The sequence below is a fragment of the Marmota flaviventris genome, chromosome 3 (assembly GCF_047511675.1).
Source record: "Marmota flaviventris isolate mMarFla1 chromosome 3, mMarFla1.hap1, whole genome shotgun sequence".
In the NCBI taxonomy this organism is placed as follows: domain Eukaryota; kingdom Metazoa; phylum Chordata; class Mammalia; order Rodentia; family Sciuridae; genus Marmota; species Marmota flaviventris.
Window position 1 is genome coordinate 129,556,892 of NC_092500.1, and position 25,506 is coordinate 129,582,397.

At 33.5% G+C, this 25,506-nt stretch overlaps 1 protein-coding gene across 1 annotated transcript in view; it reads right to left on the reverse strand.

Moving 5' to 3' along the window:
- The window catches only part of LOC114079385 (pregnancy zone protein-like), a 43,226-nt gene extending 18,227 nt beyond the window's left edge, over window positions 1–24,999 (reverse strand). The window contains exons 1-17 of the mRNA XM_027920627.2: window positions 24,917–24,999; window positions 23,398–23,581; window positions 22,483–22,636; window positions 22,296–22,348; window positions 21,709–21,729; window positions 21,107–21,275; window positions 19,670–19,754; window positions 17,719–17,842; window positions 16,246–16,360; window positions 14,229–14,338; window positions 12,175–12,330; window positions 11,333–11,560; window positions 10,510–10,573; window positions 8,812–8,954; window positions 5,144–5,293; window positions 3,336–3,500; window positions 1,699–1,798 (exon numbers count right to left, since the gene is read on the reverse strand). Of these exons, the coding sequence (XP_027776428.2) occupies window positions 1,699–1,798; window positions 3,336–3,500; window positions 5,144–5,293; window positions 8,812–8,954; window positions 10,510–10,573; window positions 11,333–11,560; window positions 12,175–12,330; window positions 14,229–14,338; window positions 16,246–16,360; window positions 17,719–17,842; window positions 19,670–19,754; window positions 21,107–21,275; window positions 21,709–21,729; window positions 22,296–22,348; window positions 22,483–22,636; window positions 23,398–23,581; window positions 24,917–24,999 (2,104 nt within the window). The remainder of the gene's footprint in view (window positions 1–1,698; window positions 1,799–3,335; window positions 3,501–5,143; window positions 5,294–8,811; window positions 8,955–10,509; window positions 10,574–11,332; window positions 11,561–12,174; window positions 12,331–14,228; window positions 14,339–16,245; window positions 16,361–17,718; window positions 17,843–19,669; window positions 19,755–21,106; window positions 21,276–21,708; window positions 21,730–22,295; window positions 22,349–22,482; window positions 22,637–23,397; window positions 23,582–24,916) is intronic.
- Between the last annotated feature and the right edge of the window lie 507 nt (window positions 25,000–25,506).

Below are 25,506 nucleotides of genomic sequence, written 5' to 3' on the forward strand. Positions count from 1 at the left end.
AATAAGGTTTGGATATGGTGTTGAAAGCCATAGCCACAGTCCCTTCTGAGAGTAGGGAGTGAGACATGATAACTATTTAAGGGCGATTAGCCTTTCACAGTATACGGGTTAGACTGAAGTGGAGAAAGACCAGAGACAAGGAAGGAAAGTTCACATGGCTTTTTAGTAATCTAGTTATAAAACTATAAGGGATAGGAATGAGATGAGATGTAACTGAAAATGAAGAGGAAAGAATAAATAGGTGACAGATGCTGAAGGAAAACTTTGTTCAGAATATTTAGGATAATACTATGATGATGATACTCTGAATTTACAGGATTTTCTGCATCATTCCATTGACAGTCTTTTTTCTCTTAGATTTGAAAAGAAAATATGCATTTGATATTGAGGAAAAGTAAAATCAATTTATAGTGCAGTTCAGATTTCTTTTTCAGAAACATTCTATTACATGGAATAATAATTAGATTTTTTTTTCGTTTTATGCTCTGAACACCTCAGTGAGTTTGGTGGTCATTCTGATTCTAGATATGAAGATACTGAGCCAGCAGAAGGTCACATGAATTTGTGGTATTTCAAAGTCATATTTATCATAGCAAATAAAGGGGAGATATTAAATTGTCCCTTTGTTCTAAGAAAACAATAATACTTATTCACTATACAGGATTTTCTTCTTGTTGAGGAAATTGTCTTATTCACTTCTTTGTTTATAACTAGATCTTTGACCCTTGTCTTCCCAAGAGGTTTTAGACCCCTGTCTAATATAGTAATTTTACTTATATTTGAATATGTTTTTTGTGTGTTTATTCTTTTTTTAAAAAAAATTCTTTATATTACCACACTCATTTTTTACTAGAGATTAATAGACGTTCAAGCTTCCAGGGAGAGATCTATGAATGCCTGGTAACAGTAGGAAAAAATATTCAGGATCCTTTTAACTTTTCCTTATTTCTAGGTATCTTGAAAAAAATACATAGAGAACAATAGAACGTTTGTCAAAAGTTGAATTATTCTATGTTATTCAACTTTCATAAAAAGACATGCCATAGTTGATACCCACGTGATCCTTCCCATTTATCAGCTTCCCTTGCAGTTAGGGAAGGAATATAGGCAGAAGTGATATTTGCCATTTTCACTTCTGATCATAAAAGTCACACACCAATCTGCTCCTTTACCATGACTGTGACTTTGAAAGGTCCACTGGAGGTGGTAGTGTTACCAGATGAAAGCAAACTGGTTATCCCTGATTTTATTTGATAGAAAGAGAATCCTAGAGAGCTAGTGGACTCACAAGTAGCTTTTGTGTGAATAAAAATAAAATAAAATAAAATAAAATAAATGGCTAGGTGCTTAGCCATTTTGATACAGGGGTGAATTTGTTATTGCAATGTAATAGATCTTACCCTGACTAATTCAGGTATTGAATCTACAATGAATAAAGAGGATCTGAAATAGCAAAAGTACTGAAGGCTCACACACAAAAATAGCCAATTTTGACATCAGAGAGAGGGGGTAAGAGAAGAACAATAATTTATTTAAAGTCTTATTTAGGGAAAAGATGTTACTTGTGGATAACTTGCCAAAAAAGTTGATGCAGAGTTATCAGAGTCAATACTTAGATGAAGAATTATTTATCCCAACCCACCCCAGTAAAGTATAATTTTTCTTTTGCTTTAGCAGGCAAATAAAGTACAACCTTACCTACTTCATAGGCCATAGCTACTGGTGTAAAACGATGAGGAGGTTGGCAAAAATGTGTCTTATGGATTTTTGAATTGGTAAAAATATTTAATCCTATAGACTGAAAGAGAGATTAACTTGTTAAAGCATAGAGGAAGTTTAATCTTGAGAATGGCATTAATTTATTAAATTTGAATTGTACTTTCACTATTGTTTAATACAGAATTAATAGGATCATTATGAAAATTCTGCACAATAAAGAGGACGTCTACTTATAATTATGCAATGGAGTCACAGAACATGAAGTTTACCTACCGAATAATGGGATTGAAATTCTAATTCTGATTCCTATGATTCCTATTTTAAAATATTGTCTGTTATACTGTGATACCTCTGGAATTATTTATTTTTGTATCCAGGTAACTACAGATTTCAGTCTTAGATGTTTTCTTCCCTCCTATTTCTTCACTAAAGATCTGCATCCCTATATGTATAGCCAACTAGATAAATCTTAATGATTTCCCTGTAGAAAGTGTGGTTTTGTCATTTGAAATTGTGGGATTGCATACTAGAGATTTTTCTCCACAATTTAATAGATTTTGTTTATTCAAAGATATTCCTTTCCCTGAATAAGTATACTCGATTGGTTCCTTTTGGGATTTTTCCTTCCCTCTTTTCTTTCCCAGTTTTTAACTATATGGAATATCTGCATTCAAAGCACACATGTCACAATAGTCTGATTCCTGGAGTCTCCCTGTCCCCACCTTTTACCTTCAATATTCATCGCTGATAAACTCTACTTACTGTCTCATCTCAGAGTACCTGGGGAGCCATATGACCCTGGGGCATAGTTGTCAGCGGCAGTTGGATACGGGGATAGAAAGAGTCAGACATAAAGGTTTAAAGACTGAACAGCTAGTTAATAAACATAAAGTGTGTTTATTTAAATTTAAATTTATTTAAATTTAGAGGCTTGAGAAGAGAGATTTAAGTTTCTTTCAGCTTAGCTGCTGACCTCTGTCAGAAGAATGACGTGTGTTTTCCTCAAGGTATAAAAAAATTTGTGTTTCTTTTTTGATGGTGGTATGATTTAGATTTAATTTCACAACCTAGTTAAACTCTTCTTTTATAACTCTACTAAAGAATAGTTAAAATTATACATTTTTCAAACAGGTTGACGTTAACACAAATAGTGTTAATCCTTTCTTAAGAAAATGGCTGCTTTCTGTTTGCCTGAAATGTTACTGCCTTAAAGGTAAGAGTTAAAGTAGTGCACTTTATACATTCAGTCATTATTCATTTAACAAGGATTTATTGTCCTAACGACTTGTATGATGGCTTCAATAAACTATTCATACATTAGAATCTCTAAGAATTATTGAAAGGGGAATATGATGATGGAACTCACCATGAAAATAAATTTGATTAAGGATTTTGGCTATAAAAATAAATCACTTGCTGTTTAAGGTAACAGAGAAATTCATGTATGAAAATCTGTACAAAGTTTTCTATGCCTTTGACATTCCAATATTTTTCTCTTTTGTCATTGTTTTGTTAGAGTTTGTGGAAGACTAAATCCTATAGCTTAGAATTCTATTGATTCTCCACCTTAATAGAGACAAAGCAACTTAGGTTTTATTTTGTGGAAAAAGAATTACCTCAAAAATTCTGTAAACATCATCATTATGTAGTAGCTGCTTTGGTGTGTATACCATTTCATTGAGAATTATGTCTTTTGCATGGATGCATTTTTCACCATTTGCATTTGGTGTACCTCTGTATCCAGTGCCAACAACACTCTTTTCTGGTAGTAACTTATAGACCTGTGAAATTGGGAGAATAATGGGGAAATTCTTATTTTGTTTATATTTAATGTGACAATATTCAACATGGTATTTCAAAGGTTATGGGTTTTGTTTAATGTTGTTAAGCCTATATTATCAAGAACACAGAGTCTAATGCTCTATCAGAGGTGCATGTGATAAAGATTTTCTCCCATTCTGTAGGTTCTCTCTTCACATTATTGTTTCTTTTGCCGAGAAGAAGCTTTTTAGTTTGAATCCATCCCATTTTATTCTTGCTTTTACTTCTTGATGTTAAGGAAGTCAGGTTTTAAGCCAACACGGTGAAGATTTGGGCCTACTTTTTCTTCTATTATGTGCAAGGTCTCTGGTCTATTTGAATTTGAATTGAGTTTTGTGCACGGTGAGAGATAAGGGTTTAATTTCATTGCTTTGGCTATTCTGGGTTTTTAATTTTTCCAAATGAACTTCATGATTGCTTTTTCTAGTTCTATGAAGAATGTCATTGAAATTTTAATCGGAATTGCATTAAATCTTTATAATATTTTGTTAGTTTGGCCATTTTGACAATATTTATTCTGCCTATCCAAGACCTCTCCTTGGTATGATGTCCTCCAGTTCCATCAAATCACCAACAAATGCCATAATTTCATTCTTCATTATGGCTGAGTAAAAGTCCATTGTGTGTGTGTGTGTGTGTGTGTGTGTGTCTCACATTTTCTTCATCCATTCTTTTCTTGTTGGGACATCTGGGCTGGTCCCATAATTTGGCTATTTTGAGTTGTACTGGATGTGCCTGTATCACTAGTATGCTCATTTTAGTTCTTTTGGATAAATACCCAGGAGTGGGATATCTGGGTCATAAGGTAGCTCCATTCCAGATCTGAGGAATACCCACACTTCTTTCCAAAGTGGCTATAAACTAATTTGCTCTCCCACCAACAATGTATGAGTGTACCTTTTCCCCCATATTCTCACCAGTATTTATTATTATTTGCATCCTTGAAGATTGGGATTCTAATTGGAGATGAAACCTCAATGTAGTTTTGATTTGCATTTCCCTGATTCTGATGGATGTTGGATATTTTTTCATATATTTCTTGGTCATTTGTATTTATAAGAGACATTTTTAAAAATAATTTGGGCAGGAACTCTCTTTCACCTACTCTTAAAATCAGTAAAGTCTTGATTTCAGTAAAAACTTAAAACCTGGCACTTTACATAACAACTTAAATGCAGTGTGTTAGGAAGCTGCATTGCAACCAATTTGTTGTGAATTTCACCTCTGAAACACAGTTTTAGCATGCTTTCTCTATAATCATTTAATATGGACTAGGTATATTTTGTTCAGTCATAAAGTAATATGATAATACCTACTTGAAATTATTGTTCATTTATTCACTTATGACAAATGGGTTAAGCTCCTCTTATACTTAAGAAACTGTGCTAGTCATGGGGAATGTGGTGGTAAATAAGATTGCTCTGTCAAAGAGTATATAATAGAATGAAATGAGATGATACAAGTAAAGTGCTTGGTTCAATGATTGCTGTGGAATTACATCATGCCTATAACTCAGAAAAACTTGTCCTTTGCAGTTGCAACGTCCAAAAATAGTCTTGCCATGTGAGCATTTTGTTAAACCCAAGTCTGAAGTGGTACTCACCGACTGAGGTGAAAGCTCAGCTTCAGGTTTCATTAGCAGCACACTCTGGTCTACAGCCCTGAGGGCGCAGAGGGAGAAGGGCGTGGCTTTGACCTTCAGGTGATTGTCTGAGGCTGGCAAGCCCTGGACTGATGAGAAACTCAAATTTACCTGTAAAGAGGATATGATCATAGCAGCAACTTTTGTAAATATTACAGTCTCACATCTCTCTTACTCCAGGCCAAGATGAGTCTTTTTGACCTTTTCTTTCTCTCTTTCCTTCTTAGAGCAGACATAAGAGATGAATTTTCCCAGGAACCACCAATTAAACATCCTTGGAATAATCTAGACATGAGGTTCCAGTTAACTTAGGTTTCCTATTCTTTATATAACTGGGGAAATATAAGTTGGCTTGGATCACATAGAATTCGAATCCTGGACTGGGATTGAAAACACATATGCTAAGTGTAAGTGGCTGCCCTATTTCTGTGCAGTGTATTGTGATGAATGTGTGTGCTTTGTAAGATTCTGTGAAAAAATCACATTCAGCATTTTAATTGGTCAACTGAATTCTCTTCCAGCTGGATATCTTAGCCACATGAAGTCTTAAAGCAGGGTACTACTGATAATCAGGTTGGGTGTTTATTGGGTCATTTAAAAAATAACTCATGATATTCTAAGTTTTAAATTCTGTAAAAATAATAAATAGTAAAATATTATTATTTTAAAGTTACCATAAGTGGTATATTTGTTGCTCAATTTAAGTTTTATATAGATTATCCACAGATAGGACGATGGAATAAAATAGGTTAAACATCTAATACATACATATCCTAAGTGTTTTTAGGGAATTCAAACACCTGTGAATAAAGATCAATAACAACAGAATAATGGGAAATGATGCAGATTTTTTTTTTTACAGATTTGATTTCACTTTAGCCAGTAGAAATTAATTGACAAGTGAATCTTTTAGTTTCTTCTATTATGCAGATATTTCTTAAGCAATACCTGAGCTACATTTGAATTTAAAGTAGTAATATCAGATGACTTCCTACATTTTTTCTTTTTTTGGTACCAAGGAATGAACCCAGGGGTGCTTTACCTCTGAGCCACATCCCAAGCCCTTTTTAATATTTTACTTAGAGAAATGACCTCACTGAATTGCTTAGGGCCTTGCTAAGTTACTGAAGCTGGCTTTGAACTTGCAATTCTCCTGTCTTAGCCTCCTAAGCTGCTGTGATTATAGGCGTACACCACCGCTTCTGGCTTTTCTAAATTCTTGAACTGGAAATTTATTTGAATTGAAACAAAAGGTTAGTATGTTTAGCTAAATAACATTCAACTTACTGAATTTAACTACAAGAATCCTGCTATGTGGTCTGCTAACTTAGCAGTTTGGAATCATGCATCATATAACATGCATGAAAAATAAATCACTAATTATATATCCTCAAAATGTAGACATATTTATATCTCTAATTCAATATATTTGGAAAACAATGCTTTTGGAAAATTTCATTTTAAGTGTTTTTAGTTTTAGAAAATTTAAGTTCATTAAAATAAATTTATGAATATACACATCAAATGAACAAGAAGGTTGTTTGGAATTGTAATCAACTGAAAATACTGTTGACCAAGAAATGGAAATGTGATAAAATATAAAATATTTTAACAATTTGAAAGCCAAAAGAACTTTATAGCATGTTTTGAAGGAGTCCTTATCTAGCTGTGTTAATCAGTGTTTTCCTTAATGGATAATCATATCCAGTAGAGAATAACAAATAATAAAATCCATTACATATTCAATGTGTGCACCAAATTTGTTGTTTTAAAGGGAAGGTGTTTTCAAAATAAAAATAGTTTTCTCTGTCCCAACAAAGATTGAAAATAAATATTTAAATTATATTTGATTTGAAGGAATTCATGTCTCAGTCAAACCTGAGGTATTTCCTCATGTTCTCAGTCCACTGTTTATTCATCATCCCGTCAGGCTGTCTAAATTGATTTATACCTTCAATTGATCTACTCTTCTAATGTTTTGTGGTATTTTATATGAAGAGAAATATAACGTCCGTGGGCTTTTGTTTCTGTGGGAAAGTTTCATGGTGTTACACAGAAATTGTTGCAGATTTGGCAGATTGAGAAACATTGTTTAGTTTGAACTCTGAGAAGAAAATTGATGTTCTGTTGATTATATTTTTGAAAACCTCTCTGATTCCCCACTGTGATGGGAACACCAACTCATCAGAAAGAGCACTGCTCCACTGCTATGAGTAAAGTGGGCTGATATCTGTGGCATAGCAGGGCCCTTCCAGGATTGAACAACTCACTCTCCAGGGTTAACAGTGAAAGCCATGAAGCTTGAGCAGGCGTCTCCCCTCACTTGACAGAAAGCATACCAAAATCCCAAAAGGAAGAGGCACTAGACTCCAAGGACATTATATTCTATTTCTAATATGAAAAGGTCCAGGCTTAGTAGAATTCTTTAGATGGAATTGAAGATGTATAAAGATATGTATCAGAATCCATTGTGTGTTTTTGTTTGTTTGTTTGTTTGTTTGGTAGTGGTGCTGGGGATTGAACCCAGGGCCTGGTGTAGGTGAGGCAAGCTCTCTATCAGCTGAGCTATTTCCCCAGCCTCAGTGTATTTATTTATTTATTGGCAATCACACAAGAGTCTTTATTGCAAGCTCGAACCTGGACTCAAAACTGTTCCTGATGCAGCAGTCCTAGGGAGTGAGTCCCAGTCCTTTGTTCAGTGAGAGTTTATAGGTTTTGGGGGATACTCTATATGTCACAACATCACACAGCAAATCATTTCACACCATGGGAAAATCATACAACAATTCTTAACGTTGATTAGCACATTCACTGGCATCCAGTGTATTTTTTTTAAGTAATGCAAATATTGTTTTAATGGGAGAAAAGTTCAGATGTTATAAACACACATTGTTTTATTCTCTGTAAAGTGTGTGTTAAAGATTCCTCCCAGTTTTTGAAGAGATATCTGAAGTAGGTAGATTCTGTTTGCTAATGTTAAAATATACTGCCAGAATAGTAAAAATCAGATAAAAGCACCAAATTCTACTGAGATAAAACTTATTTTTTAATCTATTGGGCTTCACATTGCAGCTTTGTATTCTTTAAAAATAAAAAAAAATTTCATTTATTCTTATGTTAGATTTTTATGCTATAATCATTATTAGAGTACCAAGATTGTGTTTCTCAAAGCAGGGTACAGACATATGTTCCTGGTTTATACTGTCAAGCTAAATGCAAACTTATAATAACCTACTGGTTCCTGTGCTCAGGTGTGACTCAATAAAATGACACAGCTTTATGAAGCATCATTTTCAGGTGAAAATTTTGGTAATGAAATATTTTAAACTTAAAACTATTAAGAGTTTATACTGGAATGATTTTAAAATCCATATAACTATTATGATAAAAAAGAGTTTTTGAAAATTGTGCTCGTGGTCCCCAGACCTCTCAAGGTATGATGTCATTCTGCCTTGTGAGGATTCTTATTGTCACCAGACCACTCAAGGTATGATGTCATTCTGCCTTGTGAGATTCTTTGGAGAAAAGTTTTAGGACCACATTATGGGAGTATTTTACTTACTTCCTTATTTTCCATACTTAGAAAGAAGAAAAGGATGAAATGACTAAGCCTAAACAAAATGACCCACCTTGTTCGCAAAACAGTTTTCAATTTCGAGTTTCTGAGTGTCTGCAATAATTTCTCCATTAGGTAAAATAGTGTAAAGAAGAATCTGAGCAGTAGGAGCAATGTCTGGTTCCACTTGAAAGGAGAAGGAAAATGCCCCCATCACTGGAGAATAAAGAAAGTTCAAGATTAGAGATTAGGAACAATTTTCTCAATCTTATGAAACAGGGGTTCTCAGATTATTTAACTTATTCACATTTGGGACATACTAAAGTAAGAAAATAATTGTATACACACTAGTGTGCATATAGTAGTTATTTAATAAATATATGCTGAAATAATGACTTTTTAAAGATATAGGTTTAATTGTTTATTTTCTCTGCTTAAGTAAGAAAAAAAACATTTAGTCATGTATCTATTTCTAATATGAAAAAATTTAAGAAATTTGGGAGAGGATGAAGGAGAGAATTTCAATCAGTTCTAGTTATCCCTAAGATCCAAATCAGCACATCTTGTCCTGTGTGTAAGAACAATACAAATAATCCAATACAGTCTTTCCTTCAGGCCATTTACAACACAACAGAGATACAGGTACAAATAATCACATATAAGACATTGAGAGACTCTTATTTCTATAAAAGAATTTCACCTTTATATCTTAGTAATTGCTTCCTGTGCAAATCACCTAATGCGTATGTAACATTTCCACCTTGTTTCTCTCAAGAATGTTCTAATTTAGGTCTTTGTAGCTTACAATCCTATTTAAAAAACTATCCTCTGGGCTGGCGTTGTGGCTCAGAGGTAGAGCACTTGCCTAGCTTGTGCGAGGACCTGGGCTTGATCCTCAGCACCACATAAAAATAAATACACAAAATAAAGGTATTGTGTCCAACTACAACTAAAAAATAAATATTAAAAAAACTATCCCCTTCCTATGTCCTTAAAAGATTTGATGGGCATAGAGTTTTCTTTTGGGGTGATGAAAATGTTTTGAGAATAGGTAGAGTTGGTGGTTGCTCAAAAATGTGAATGTGCTAAATGTCACTAAATTAATTGCACACTTGAAAATGACTAACTTTAAGTGAATTTCACCTCAATAAGAAATTTGAGAAGAAGATCAATTTGAGTACAATTGATAGTAAGTCTCCCTTTATGAACAAGTTACATGTCTTCACTTATATAGGAATTTCTTTTAATAAGTTTTGAGATTATCTACAAAAATGTGAAGTTAGCTTGTGATAGAAGCAAAACCAATAGGGTCAAAATAAATTTTGATAAAAAAATAATACTAAAAACATATGAAGGTATATTTCTGAAACAGTTAATTATAAGTAAGTATGTAATAAATATAAGCAGACATTCATTTTATTAGGAAAATGTTAACAAAATAGTTATTTTTCCTAAGTACTTAAACTTTTCATTAGGTTTCATGGAAGTCAAAGACAAAATGGAAAAGCACCCACTAATATATTATCATTGAACAAAATGCAGCATATTTTTGTTAAAGTTATATTTCTTTTTCCTATTCACCTCTGTAGGTACTCAATAAATAAATTGTTTTAACTCTACTACAGAAACAAAATTTGAAGCTATTGCTTTATGAGATAGTTTGTTTTTTATGTTATGTTTCCTCTAATGTGAAAATAGCTCTAACCTGCTAAATTGTTCAGGACTTGGCCAATTGAGAGGGAACCAAAACATGTAATTAGAAAATGCTTACCATTTCCTTTTTCAATGGACAATACATGGATTCCTGATTTGGAGATGCTTCCTCTTGCTTTTATCTGAAGATAGAAAGAAATTTATTTATTATTGTTTAAAAGTGTATATGTTAATCTTACTTCAAAATGTTTATAATATATAAAAAAACAATAGTCATACAACTCCAATCAGAAGTTTTGTTTTATTACTATCTTTACCTTCCAATATTTTCCTAACTGTGCTTTTATCTACTTTGTATAACAAATTTTAGTATGTTTTACATTTTCATTTAATATTTATCATTTCTATTAGATATTTCATTTCAAGTTTATGTTATTTTAATAAATAGTTTAAGTACCTACTATATGCAGAGCAATGCATAATGAAGATGGATGTAAAATATACATGTTTTCTCTATTGTTGCCCCTTTCTCTAAAAAACAAACATATTCAGCATTCTCTTTGTATTAGACATGAAACTGAATGATTTAATTTCAATAATAATTATATGAAGTGGTTATTATCTCCAGTACTCAGGTGAAATGACATATTTGTCTTAACAGATGAAATTAAGTAATTTATACAAGATCAAACTGAAAGTAACTTGTTAATTTTCTACTTTTTTTATAGAATTAAGGAAATGATTGTATAGCTGGTGTTTCAGTGGTGACCAGAAAATAAATGAGAAATTAAGGCATTAACTCCTTAGGAATTAATTTCTTTTCTAGCATAAAAACAATACCCCCTTTATTAATATTGACATAAAAACTGTTACTTTGACAGGAATCCAGCAATTTTCGAGTTAATGCATTGAGAAAGAGATACAGTGACTCTTATTCTTACCAAATAATAGAAGGTTAACTCTTTTTCATCCTTCAGGGTCTGTTCATTCAAGATGTATTGTGCCTGAATCTCTTGGGTTTGCCCACAGGTCAAAGTACCAGCAACAAGTTCAAGCTGAACATAACTCCTGCTTGGGGAAAACATGAGGCTTGCAGAGTGCTGTGTTCTTTCATGAACTTCATCAAGCCACCAGTCATCAAAGCAGTTAGTATTCTGTTTGTAAGTAACCTAATGTGAAAATATAAAGTCTATTTGTAGTTAATCTCTCTCTCTCTCTCTCTCTCTCTCTCTCTCTCTCTCTCTCTCTCTCTCTCTCTCTCCTTTCTAAATATGTCAAGAGGCTGCTTTCCTAAATACAGTGTACAGTATAACACATAGCCACCTTCCTCCTGAGGTGATTTGGGTGTTTGCTGAACTCATTTAGTGGATATTATTCACTTGCAGTCAAGTTTAATTACTTTTTCTTAAGACATTATGGCTGTAAATTGTGTCAGAGCATTTAAATATTCAGTAAAAGTCAAACACAGTATTATGCCAAAAAACTAACAAAGAAACATCTAATGGACATTAGAACTACAGAGCATTAAAAATTTCAAGGAAACATCAAGATGATCTATCCAATGGCACCTGCCACTAGACCATGTTGTGAAGAGTCCATGTAAGAGTGAAAGTTTTCTGGCAGAGAATTTTTTTTGTATAATTTAGGGCTCCACATTGCTTAATTTATGTTATTCTTTATCACCTTTTCTTTTATTCCTAGAGTTCACATGCTTCTCATACATCCTTGAACTATGTAGCCCTACTGATCTGTCTTTCTGTCCCAGATGCCCATTTTCACTCACGGTGACGACAATGGAAGCCGTTGTGAAGTTCATGGTGTTGAAGGAAATGTTGGCCAAACCATGCTCATCCGTAGTAAAACTGGAAACAAAGCTGTTCACACTGGCAATTACGTTTTGATTGGGGATTGGCTGATTCTTGTCATCAACTAGAAGAATCTAGAAATATGAAAGTAGTAGTTATATGTCATGAAGGAGTGACATCTTCTACTCTTTGACCTGTGCAGGTGTTCACTTGCTGGTCACTTCCTACCTTTTACCAAAGATCTTAGAGTCTGAAATCAAGATGTGTTTCCTGAGCTCTAAACTCTGATATTTATTTTTAATATTTCTTTATTCTTGTGATTTTTGAAAATATTAATGTAGCTTATTTTATTATCATCTTAATTGAAAAGCAATATTTGTATACATTTCTGAGATATAATGTAATATAGATCACCTTATTTTCTTATTATATTTCATAGTGAGACATTTAAAATTTACTATTTTTTATAAATGCAATACTATTGGTTATAGAACACCAGCTGTGAAATCGATCTTAAAATCTTGTTAATATTTCTATTAGGATATTTCTATTTGAGACTATTTGAAAATGGAACCATGAAGTTACCTTCCCCAATTTTTTCCAGCTTCAGTGTTTTTCGGTCTGGTTCCCAATAGCTTTCTATGTAGTCTGCACTCTGCCCTCTTGCTGCTTCCCCTTTGCTCCAAATCATTCTCTATATAGCATGAACGTACCTGATCATGGTGAGTACCTAAAAACCTTCAGTCACTTCTCAATCTGAAATTCTTGCTATATCCTTAAAGGCTCTCAAAGATTTGATGTGGCTTCCCTACAACTATTTGGTGAATTCAGTCACACCTTTTATTTTAGCAGCAGTCACACTGTCTACCTTGTAGTTCTTTGTTCCTGAAACTATTTCACACCTTGAGCCTAGGCCAGTCTCCTATTTCTGGCCAGGTCATTCTCATCCTTCAAGTTTTCTCATCATCTTCTCTCTATCTGAAATGGCCTGGCCAGACTATATCTATATAGTTCCTAATTTCTTTCCCATTTGATGGATGAAATACTGGAATGAAAGAGGAAAATGTCAAATCACAAATTCAAATATAAAATTCAAAATATAAAATGAGGAAATTGGCTATAAGCTGTCAATTGAAAGATAAGTTAGTACAAAAGCAACTTTTAAAATACTCAGGAAACTTACATATCTTATATAAAAGAAAATTAATAGTATATTGAATTGGGATATCCATCCTAAAATTTACCATTGTTGACATTATTGATATTGAACTTTGAAACTCAAAAAAAAAACTTTTAAAAAATATTAGTAATAAAAAAATTATCTAGATGAAAGATTATTGCTATAGTTTGGGTGTTAAATATCACTCAAATGCCTATAGTTACAGGTTTTGTCTCCTGGGTGTTACTATTGGGAAGTTGTGGAACCTTTGTTGATGGGGGTGGCTAGTGGGAGGTACTTGGAAAATTGGAGATGCATCCCTGAAGGAGACTGTGGCACTACAGCATATTTTTCTTTTTCTCTCCTTCCCCTGCTTCTCTCCCCATCTTTCCCTCTGACCATGAGAGGAGCAGTTTCTCTCTGCTATATGTTCCCATCATGTACTGCCTCACCACAAGCTCTGAAGCAATGGGGCCAATCAATCATGCACTGAGACTTCTAAAACTGTGAGCCAAAATAAACATTTCTCTTTGTAAGCTAATTATGTCAAGTATTTTGTCATAGTAAAAAGTGATTGACACAATTACCTTTTTATTCTTCCTATGGAAAATTATATTTAAAAAAATTATTACTTACAAAAAGCCAATCAAAGAGAATTACACAAAAAATGCATTAGAGTTATGTTTGAAATTTAATTAATAAAATCATGCTTTGTTTTCCTGCATTTTGTGCTATTTGCTTTTCAAATTTATTTGCCATAATTTTTTATTCTTAATTTTATTTTTCTTATAAATATTGATTTTTTTATTTTAAAATTTGTTTTATTAAAAGCCTCATGTCTGAAATTAATATATATTGAAAAGATAATTTTACCTGTCCCTGAAAAGGAAGTCCAGGTCGGTAATGTGAATTCACTTTAGTAAATTTCAGTTTGCTCAAGGTATTTGTGATTGCACTTGATCCATAACCAGTTAATTCTAATCCTAAAAAAGAAAAAAAAGTGAAGTTGAACAGTTCTATGTATTCCAAATTCACCTTCTAGTTCCACTGTATCTTCACTTCATCATAACAAAACACCATCCATATTCTCTTATTTATTCCAGAATTTCTCACACATACACTATAGAAGCTACTTGAGAAGCAATTTGATGTTAGCTTCATTTTCATATAAAACATAGTTACCATCCACAATCCCCAATTCTGGTTTTGAAAGTAGCCTACTTGTTCCACCTGTTTTTAAGTTCTCATCTTCTCTGTGATCTCGCTCCAGCTTTGTTTCTGTCTCTCTCATATCTTTGCTTTTCCTTTCAACTTTGTACTTACAATTAGATCATTCACATTCACATTGGCCTTAACATATGTTTATATTTCTATCACAAATATTTTCCCAGAAAGACTTTCCTTTTCATTGCATGGCTGGTCCAAAGTATACCCAATACCTGGTACTCTTCCATTCAGTGTGCCTTTTTTTATCATCTAAGTCATCATGTTATCAAAGTCTAAGTGGTCCATGACTTGACCCCATATAGATTCCTCATCTCAGATTCATCATAGGTGAACCGTTGGTAGTACTTCATATAGCAGTACCCTTGTGATATGTCATCTTTCCCAAGGCTTTTAAGAAATTCTACAGTTTTATTCTTCTCTACCCCTAGGTCTTATGATTTTATTTTATACTATTGTATAATCTACTGATACAGTTGTTTTTCTTCTTGGGATCCTCTTTGTCCTGTATGTATCCTAAATTTAGCAATGCTAAATGAGCTCACTTTCAGAAAGTACTGCACTCACTTTCAGGATATGGATACAGAAGGTGTGGTTTCAGATTTATATTTCTTACCCCTGTTCTGATGGCTCTCTTTATAAAGATTAAAATTATTATTGGCACAACGTATCCACTTCAACTTAATATTATAGATTTCAATTTGACATTTTCATCACAATAGTTCTTTTACATGTATTCTTTAAAAAATTTTTTTTAGTTGTCAAAAACTTTATTTTGTTTATTTATATGTGGTGCCAAGAATTCAATCCAGTGCCTCACACATGCTAGGCAAGCACTCTACCACTGAGCCACATCCCAGCTCTTACATGTATTCTATATTGGTTAATGGCATTTCCTTTTCTCCATATTTGGAATCTACTCATGCATTGTTAGTGAAACTGCAAATCAGCTTCACCACTTTGAGAAACAGTGTGGAGATTCCTCAAAGACTAGAACTGGAACCACCATGTGATGGTTATCCCACTCCTTGCTATTTATTTATCCAAAAGAACTAAAATCTGGGTTCAGCGTTTTTGAATCAGTTTCTGGTATATTACATTGCAACACAGTTTTCATTTAGCTTATCTTCTCTGTATCTGATAGAATTATGTTTTTAAAATATCAATTTTTAATCCATCCCTTCAAACCTATCTGATAACTAATAATTTTCAGAATGACTTCTAAACTCTTCAGTATATGACTTACTTTCCTCTCCAGCTTAGCACCAACCTACATTTTCAGATTCTTCTGAAAATGAATGGGTTCTTCTGAAAATTAACCCATTTTTTCTACGTTTTTCATGTTTCCCTGACCATCACCAATCTTTCAAAATATTAGACATCCTATTCAAATAATTTCAAATGCTAGTTTATCTTATAAAGCTTTCTTCTGGATTTACATCAGGATTAATTATTTCTTTTCATATTCATTTGGCCCTTAGTTTTATAATTCTTGTAGGAATTTTATGATCATACACATAAATATAAACATCTTATTTAAAATTTTTAATGCCTCGAGGGGCCCATGTCTTCTTCATAATATGCTGAAACTATAAAATATTTTAAATGGAATGGAAGCTGGGTAAACGTTGATTGAATTAATAAATAATTTAAAAAGAATGCAAACCTGTTGCTTCCTCTCTGATTGTGGCTTCTACTTGTATTCTCATGTCATAGCCCCTTTGTCTCAGTTGAAACACTTTAGTTTTTACCAGTTGTGTGAAACATCCTTTATTGTCTGCCTGAAGAGAAAAGGAAAGAATTCCTGGGTCATCTAATTTGCTGTCAAAAAGTCATCAGTCTATGAACTTTTTATTGGCTGTATAAATACATTTTATAAGTGTTCAGACTACATTTTTTGGGCATAAAGTTTCTTCGTTAATCATTGAATTATTCATTGTTAACCTTTGCCTTATCCCTTGTCTTCTGAATAATCCCATTTCTGACAGTGAACTTCTTAGAGTTTCCATGTGTACCATGATATTTGATAATTCTAGCTTTTGCCTGTTTTGCTTTCCAAATGGCAACTTTCTATCTTCCATTCTTACTTTGGTCAAGGGTTGCTACTACTCAAAACTCAACTCAGGCATAATACATTCTAAGAAGCCTCTGTAACCACCTCCACCTAAATATTGACTATGGATTATATTCTCTTAACTGCATTTTCATGATATTTTCTTGGATATTAATAGGAACACACACATTCAGGGACTAGATAAATCCTTCTAGTAATCAAGTTTCCAAAATAAATGTTGGGATTCACGTTTTCATTTTGTACTCATTTACATAAAAATATTTATAGCACAATAAAATTCAATAATTTTAAAATTTATTCACATACAGATGTTCTGATCACTTTAAAATAAAATTTATACTAGTCTCCTTGATATAGTAAAGATTTTGGCAGCTATAGTCCTCTCTTGGTTATCTTATTTATCTTGATAATCATCATCATACTCTTCATCCTGGCCTTTCATTTGAATTCTGCAGCTTTGATAAATAACTTTCATTTTTTTTTTACCCTTGCAGCACCTGCTGTCTTTGTCATATCCTAGACTTTTACATACTTTTCCTGTGAATCAGTAATTTATGAATTCCATTTTGTCAATACAACATATTCAACTTTCAGCTGTTTCGTTTAATTATTCTTAGTAAATCTCTTCTTTGATATAAGTGGGACCTCCAATCTGTTATACTTCTAGTCTGTCCTCTCCTGAACCTTGTTTTTACTTAACACTCTTCATAAGCAGTTTGGATCCATGACACATCATTCAATTCTCATACTAGCCAAATTCTTAGCACCTGCCACATTCTTCTGTTATCTGTTGGACAAATGTCAAATTTGGATATTTCCTTATCCTTTCATACTTTATATTTGCATGATGATTGCTATTGGAAGAAAATTATAAAATTGGCCAAATAGAACAATAAATTCAAAAGCCCAACACTCCTAACACTGCCTGCCTTAAAAATTTTCCTTACTCCATAATTTTGCTTTTTGATTATTTTGAACATATTCTCTATTGTATTATATTTATAATCATAACCCATGAGAAAACAAGATCTGGTATTAGTGCTCTGAGGAGTTGTTTCCACATACCTGTTGGCTGAATTCTTCACAGATATTTTGTGAATGTTTGCCATGGCAAGTAGAACGGTATTGGGAATATTTTCTGCATACATTAATTGTCACCAGACCAGGGACAGGCTTTCCATATGTGTATCTATAATATTAATGACATCATACAAAATGTATTTAATATAAATGAAACAGATATTTCTTCACCTGATTTGACCTGTCTGTACATCCATCTTTTATGCACCTAAAGCAACGGTTGTACCTTCCATGGCATTTGCACTCCAGGAGCAATAATTCTGAGAGACTGTGTCTTAATTACCTTAGTAGGAATACATTTATGACTTTAAGAGAAATCACTGATTGAATCTTTTTGAAAGATCTCCAAATTCAAAGTTATAAGTTTAGTTTTTCTCAGATCTTTTTTCCTCCCTCCATTGAGGTTTTACTTTAACACTGTCCTGTCTCTCACTTTCTCTGCTGTCTGATTATCTAGGTTATAATTCTAGCTTTGACAACACCTAAGTTGATTTAGGACAAAAAACAAAATAAGGGTGTGAAAAGAATATTATTTCTAAGTTCGTCTGCTGCAGCCTGGCTGGCTGGGCAAAATAGCGGGGGGGGGGGAGTGACAGGCAACTTGTGAAGGTTGATACAGCAGGTGTGGGAGCCGCTTTATTACCGGACAGCAAAGGTATATATACACTTAACTAATTATACACAGCTTGTTTCAATCAACATCATCCAGATACAGCAATCCTCATCATCTTAACAATTATACACAGCTCAACTCAATTAACATCATCTTAATGACTGGCTGGCATTACCCTTCAAACCATTCCTCCTGGCAAAGTGCCAGGTGCCATCTTGACTTGTTTGTGGCTCTCTACATTCGCCATAATTCCTAAGTATTTTAATAGGATAAATGGGAAAGTTAGAGAGAAAGTAGCAGCTACAAATAAAAATGTGATTTATGAACAGTATCATAATGACTTGATTTACTTTTGCCACATATGATGGAAGGATATGATACAAAGCTCAAATCAATTTATTTTTTTCTTCAAGTGTATTTTATGAACCACGACCATTGAAATTACCTATAATATAGATTGAGATGCCAGATGCTTGAGTATTGCCCCCGGTTTATGGATAGAATCTCTGTAGAGGGGACCAGAGGTGTTCATTTTAATTAAACACCTCCTATAAATTCTCATGTACCCTCAAGTTTGACTTCTGTAGCTTTTTTTGTAGCTGTGAAGTAGGTGAGGCTTAGCTTCAGTGCCCCATTCTTTCCTTTTCTATAGTTTTCTCCTCAAAACTCCTATAATTGCTGATAAATATAAATTGCTGGTAACATGTAGAATTTCAATTAGATCTTGAATCATATGTAGATCTGGATCAAAAGGCTTCCCCTCTGATGAAAATATTTAAAGCATCAAGGCTCTTGAAAGGGATGAAAACATGTTACTCATGCTATTTTCAAAAGCAAGTTGAGGATGCTCTAGTACATTAAGGTAATCAGGGAAGAAATAATTATGATTTGCATTTTTAATTCTATTATGTGTATCTAGGAATTAAAGTACAGCATTAAGGTACACTATTATATCTAAGTTCCAGTCTTCCATCCACTGTTTACCATGATTTAGATATCACAATAATTCAAACAAGTATTTTTGTCCTTTATGTGTTTTGTTTCCCTCATTGTAAATTGAGGATAATAATTACCTCTATTACACAGAGTTAGTATAAGAATAAAAATATGCTTAAAACATTATCTGTCACATTTTAAATGTCCAGTGAATGATGTTATTATTAGTAGAAGTGTCATATACATATATCCCTGCTGCTTAGTATAGGAGAGCTGGGGAGAATTGTTACTCCCTGAATTAAAATCCTTCAAAGTCCAGCAACTTATTTAAAATACATTTCTTACATATAATATGGAGACAACAATGAAATAGCAAATGCAACTCACAAGCCACAGACGGATACCTCAAATTCTTCATCTAGAAAAGGAATAGTCTTGGGCATTTTTACTTGGACCTCAAATTTGGGTAAAACTGTTTTGAATAAAAGAGAAAAAGAGGTGAGAGTGGGCCAGAGATTTAAAAATACTAGTAATGGATTCCATTAGATTCCATTAGGGGAGTTTGTAACATAGAATCATGTAATTTGACTTCAATTATAGTAGGGAGCACGGGGGAAAATACTGACAAGAAGTTGGTCATTACCATGGGCACATTGTACTATGTCACCTTGGTTGAGCTAGCACTATATTTCCTAGACTGCTGTTCTCTGAGTTTGCACCCGATTTCAAAGGTAGAAGGAAAATAGTACCATAAGCCTCTGAAGATCATCACAGTAAGATATGGCAGTAGAGGGACAAATAGATTCCAGTGTGTCCTTAGTCTTTCTCTATGTGCAGCTTTTCTTCCTAAATGTTTGCTTTGCTAATTAACAAAATCCCAGGCCATCACCATACCCTCAGCAATGGTTCCACTGAACTAATAACTATGTAGAGGTCACAGCCCTCTCTAGGTCCTTCCATAAGTTCCCCAGCATGGTACACTCTGGCCACTGAAGATGTTTTCTTCCCAGGTCCTTTGCAAATTTGAATCAATCCATCCCCATTAAATGTTCAGGTGTGGTTAGCAATATTCTCTGTCAAGTGATCCTGATAGAATCTTATTTTCTAGTCTCTCCCAGAGTTGTGTAAGAGGTTACTCCTATAATATAACTTTATTTTGTGATTTTCATGGACGTTCTGGTGAGCTTTGGGAATTATTTTTTTTTATAATAAGACCTCTCAGCCATGGCATGAAACATTTATCTTTATTAGAAAATCCACATAATTTGTAACTAATTAGATGGATTCAATGTCTGATGTAGTAATTAGCTGATTGTTAAATTAACTGTTATAGTTTAATTGATTACAGAGTTGAACTATAATTTATTTGAGTACTAAATTACTAGGATTTAGATATCACAGTTGATTATTACAACAAGAATAAATTAGAAAATTATGAGATAATGCCAAGAAATACCTTCAGTTATAAGACAAATAAATATATTCATGGTGCATGTAATTGACACAATGTATGGGTTAGCAATGAATATCTGAATAATCACTTGTAATTATTGAAATTTCTCTTGTTTCTTATTGGTTTTATGATTTTGATAAATGACTATATTTTTAGTATTTATATGCTCATTTGTAAAGTGAATATAATAATTGTATATGCCTCAGATGACTGTAGAGAGGATGAAATGAGATAATGCATGACAAGTGCTTAGCAAATACTCAAGTGAACAAAAAAACTTGGTAATTTTCAAAGACTGTTTGATAGACCTTGCTTGCTTCCTGTGTAAATATTACAGTGTTATACATGCCTTATTCCTGCATAATTCTTACCATATTCTTTCACTTCAAAGGAGTGCTGTATTATTTTTCTAGACTCTTTCACCAGAATGACTTTGTAGAGACCCAGGAAGGGCTCCACAGACAGTGGGAAGGAGAGTTGGGTAAGTCCCCTTTGCAGATTGATATTTTGCCATTGGAAAATTCGGTTCTTCTTCGGATTCTATAGGTAAAAATATTATGAGTTCATAGAAACAATTGAAATAGATACTTTTGAGTAGAGGGGCAGCTTTTCAGGTAAGAATGACATTGGGTATTAGAGTTAATGGGTTGGCAAATTGGCATTATAACTATTAGCAACATTTTCAGTAGATTTTAGACTGAGAGAAGGAAAATAAGTTTATTAGCTCTGAGGTACTGCAGATGGCATTTCATGACATTTCATACTAGTACCTCTTTTGATATTATTAAATTGAATCATTTCAAGTAATTTTTCTTTCATTTGTATATAACCAACTTTTCCCAAATAATTTAAGGTAGACAGGGAAAATAGTGTTTGTTAGTTTTGTTAAAGTAGTGATTAGAAGGAGAGAGGTAACTAAATGTTACTTGTAGTGAGTCCTCATTCCAACCTACATGCGCAATATATTACCTACCTCAATATAAATGACTGGGAACTGAAATAAAAGAAAGAAAAAGTAGTATAGAGCATGTGATAGAGTTTAGAAAGAGAAAACTGGAAAATCAACACTGGTAAAAGTTTATGGATGGGGGAAGAAAGTATATTTCTTGTCCAAATAGGAAATGTTCCTTGCTTGGTTCATATAACTTTGTATGTTTAGTTTGGTACATAAATCTCTTAAGAATTCATGTCTTTCTTTTTGTGAAATAACATACAATTGAGGAAACTTATTTGGATAAAGATCCAAATAGTAAGTTTATTATTATTTTCAAATGAGATGTGTTTTACAGGATTTTTTTTTTTGTGTGTGTGTGTGGTACTGGGGATTGAACCCAGGGGCCTTGTGCATGTGAGGCAAGCACTCTACCAACTGTACTATATCCCCAACCTACAGAAGCTTTTTAAAAAGAGAAACCCAATATACTTTTGTCCACCTTAATAAGATTTTTTTGTGTGTGTGTGTGGAAGGATTAAGTATCTCTTACATTGGTTTCTGGTTTTCCAATAGAACCTTAACTTTTGCCTATTTTCCTCAACCCCACCCACAGATATGAGACTTACCGTTTCATTCAATGGGTGAAAATTGATATCCACAGAGACAATGCGGAATCTCACTGAAATACAGAGATTTTTTCCCCATGAAAACCCCAGTGGTAACCCAGGCTAGAAGTCCTATGATTGTTGAATCACATAATCAAAAATATGTACTTTCCCCCAAGGTGGTCTTTGCTCTTTTGGCTCCTTATACCTGTTTGTCCTGGCTTGTATATGGGTTTGTCTGTCTGGACAAAGACCAGGCTCTCTGCTTTCATTATGTACATTGACTTCCTGCTTATGAAATGCTGGGTTGTCCCATTTATCAGCACGGTAATAAACGCTGCAAAAGATGGCAACTCTGGAATCTGCAAAACAGAAATGAGTGAAGAATCTACCCTGACTCAATTCTGAAAGCTTTGGCCTTCATGATTTTCCGTTTTCCTGGTAAGTCCCTGAGAATTAGAAAGGAACAAGGTTAAGGTTTACATTTCTTGTCTTAAAAGTAGATTATTGCAATTTTATAACATGACACTAACAATTCATTGATTTGGTTGACAAGGAAAATATCACTTCAATAAAATGAACTAACTCTTTAATCCAGTCATGTTAGTGAAAGAGGTGACATTTTCTCATTTTCATGGCTATATGGTGGTATTAAAAAATCATTATATTTTATTTTCCAAATGTCAATAACAAATTTATTTTATCATTTGTAGTAAGTTAGTAGGATTAAAGATTTAAAACTTTAAGTGATAAAAGGCTATGTGAAATAAGTCAACAATCAACCACCTGTGAGGTCTTAGATAAGTGTCTTTTGACTTTAAGAATTTCAGTATTTATACCAATAATGTTAAGAGTATATTTACATCGCAAGTGTATTTTAAGATCAAATGAAATCCTATAGCTACTGTTACCTTTCAAATACTGCATTTGATCTGTTTGTGTTGTGTAAGCATATTCAGTACACTTTTATTCTTAGATTCTCATTTGTAACTTACTCCGTACTCTTCATTTTCCTTCATTATGCTGTTTTTTTTTTCTTTTTTAAATTTGAGGGATGAGAACATAAGGTCTCAACTAAACACTTTCTCTAGCCACCTCCCTCATCCCAGTGGTTGATACTAACAATGAAGGGGCTGCAGTGGAAGGAGTTCCTATCTGTCACCAGCTCTGTAAGGAGGTTCCTGCTCTGTGTTCCATACTCCAGATTCACATTCAGTGTCACCGTCTCATTCAGGTGATTCAGGATGACACAGGCCTTTTCAGGAACTCCAGCATAGAGCTGTGATGGGACCAGAACCATGTATTGCCTGTGGAGAAAAGGATCAAACAGAGAGAGGTTCAAAAGATGTCAAAATTATTACTATTTTCTAGAAAATATTCTCTATCATCACCAATCATAGCATAGAGCCAGATTTCAGATTTTAACCAGATTTCATGTTGCTCAAAGGCCAACATAAAAGACCATGGGAATTTAGAAAACATCAAATTAAAATTGCTATGCATCTTTTGAGTTTTAAAAACCTCTACCCTTGGAATATTAGAAAACTATGGGAAAGGAATCTAAGAGTTATCACATATGTTGGATAGAAATTCCAAATTTACATGAATTAATCAACAAGGCACTTTTGAAGGTATTAAGATCCTGTCTGCATGTGATCTTGAGTTCCATGTGACTACCACAAAGCACTTTGTTCCAGAAAAATTCTAGAAAAATAACATTTAACACGTGGGAGACACTAGATTGTTTTTGCTTCAGTTTAAGAAGCAATCTTATTTCTTTCCTTTCTTTCACTCTGTAGTGATGACAGCTGAACCAATCTAAGCAAGGCTCATCAGCAGACCCAACCAGTTACTCCCAGAAGAAAAGGCCATTCCCCTATAGCCATTTACCTTTCCACTTATAATCACTCAAATATGTACTTCATGATGTTGTATGTTTGCTCACTTTTCTCTTTCTGAGTGTCTTTGTGTATCTGGAAAACTTAAATTAGCTTCCTAAGTCTTATCTCAAAAGCAGTTCCTTCTATGCAGAATTTGGGGATGGCCCTTTTCTTACAGCAGGTCCCTTGAAGAGTTAGGGTTTCTTGGCAGTATTCTCCTAAAATCCTGCAGTGTCTGCTCCTGTTTTGGGGTGGCTATATTTCATTTTCTGTATTCCATCTCTCTCCTTTTCTCTTCTCTGAGGTACTGAGGAAAAGATCTAAATTTTTTTAATCTGTGTATTCCCCAAACCTAATGCCAGACATTAAGATTTGCTGAAGGATTAAGTGAATTGACACACAAATCCAATTTCCTGGCTTGTCTGTATGTAGGTCCCTCCATTCATCTTGGCAACCCCTCACATGGGGGAAAACACAGACACAGAGCCACTTCACAATGGCCAGAACACTGCTGTCTGCTTATGAGTAATAAAAAATGTTTCCTTTTTTTTTTAAAAAAAAATAAGAATACTATATTCTTTCATGAATGATTGACAAATATTGCTGCCTCATGTCTAAGTTTTCTAGAATTGTAATATGTCATTCCACATGAGTAATAACAATTTGCTGACTCTCTCAAGTAACAGGAAATTAAAAAAGATCAAGAATGAGATAACACCATGGGAAAGAAGGACAATAGAATTTGGGGGAAATATTACTTACGATTTTGCAGTAGCCAAAGCATCTCTGGGAAGAAGCAGAAACAGTAGAATCAAGACTGGGTTGGGAAATTGACTTCCCCTCATGGTATAGAGAGGAACCAAAGAGAATGAGAGATGAGCTCTTGATTCCTTGAACTCTGATCTTGTTCCTGATTCACTGGTTTTTATTTTACCTGATGGGTAGTGAAGGTTAACTGTCAACCATCTATTTTTGTAACATATTAACTACTTTAGTATAAAAAAATCAATTCTAGATAATTTCCAGGAACATCAATATTGTTCCATCCACATTTTTAAATTTTCCAAATGTTTGACAGATAGTACTTTAAGGCTGCTACTGGTACAGCTTATCAATCAGCACTTTAAATATTTTGGGGAAAAATCAGATGAATTACATGATTTGATGAATAAATCAATATTCTTGACTTTTAAAAAAATATAATAAATGTAAATCTCTATTCCAGATTTTTTCTTGGTTATCCAGAGAGCATCACATTTACTCATTTAAGATTCATCCTCAGTGGTTCCTTTATAAAATAAGGAAATGAAATATGAAATCTGTCACAGAATTCTAAAAAAAAAAAAAAAAAA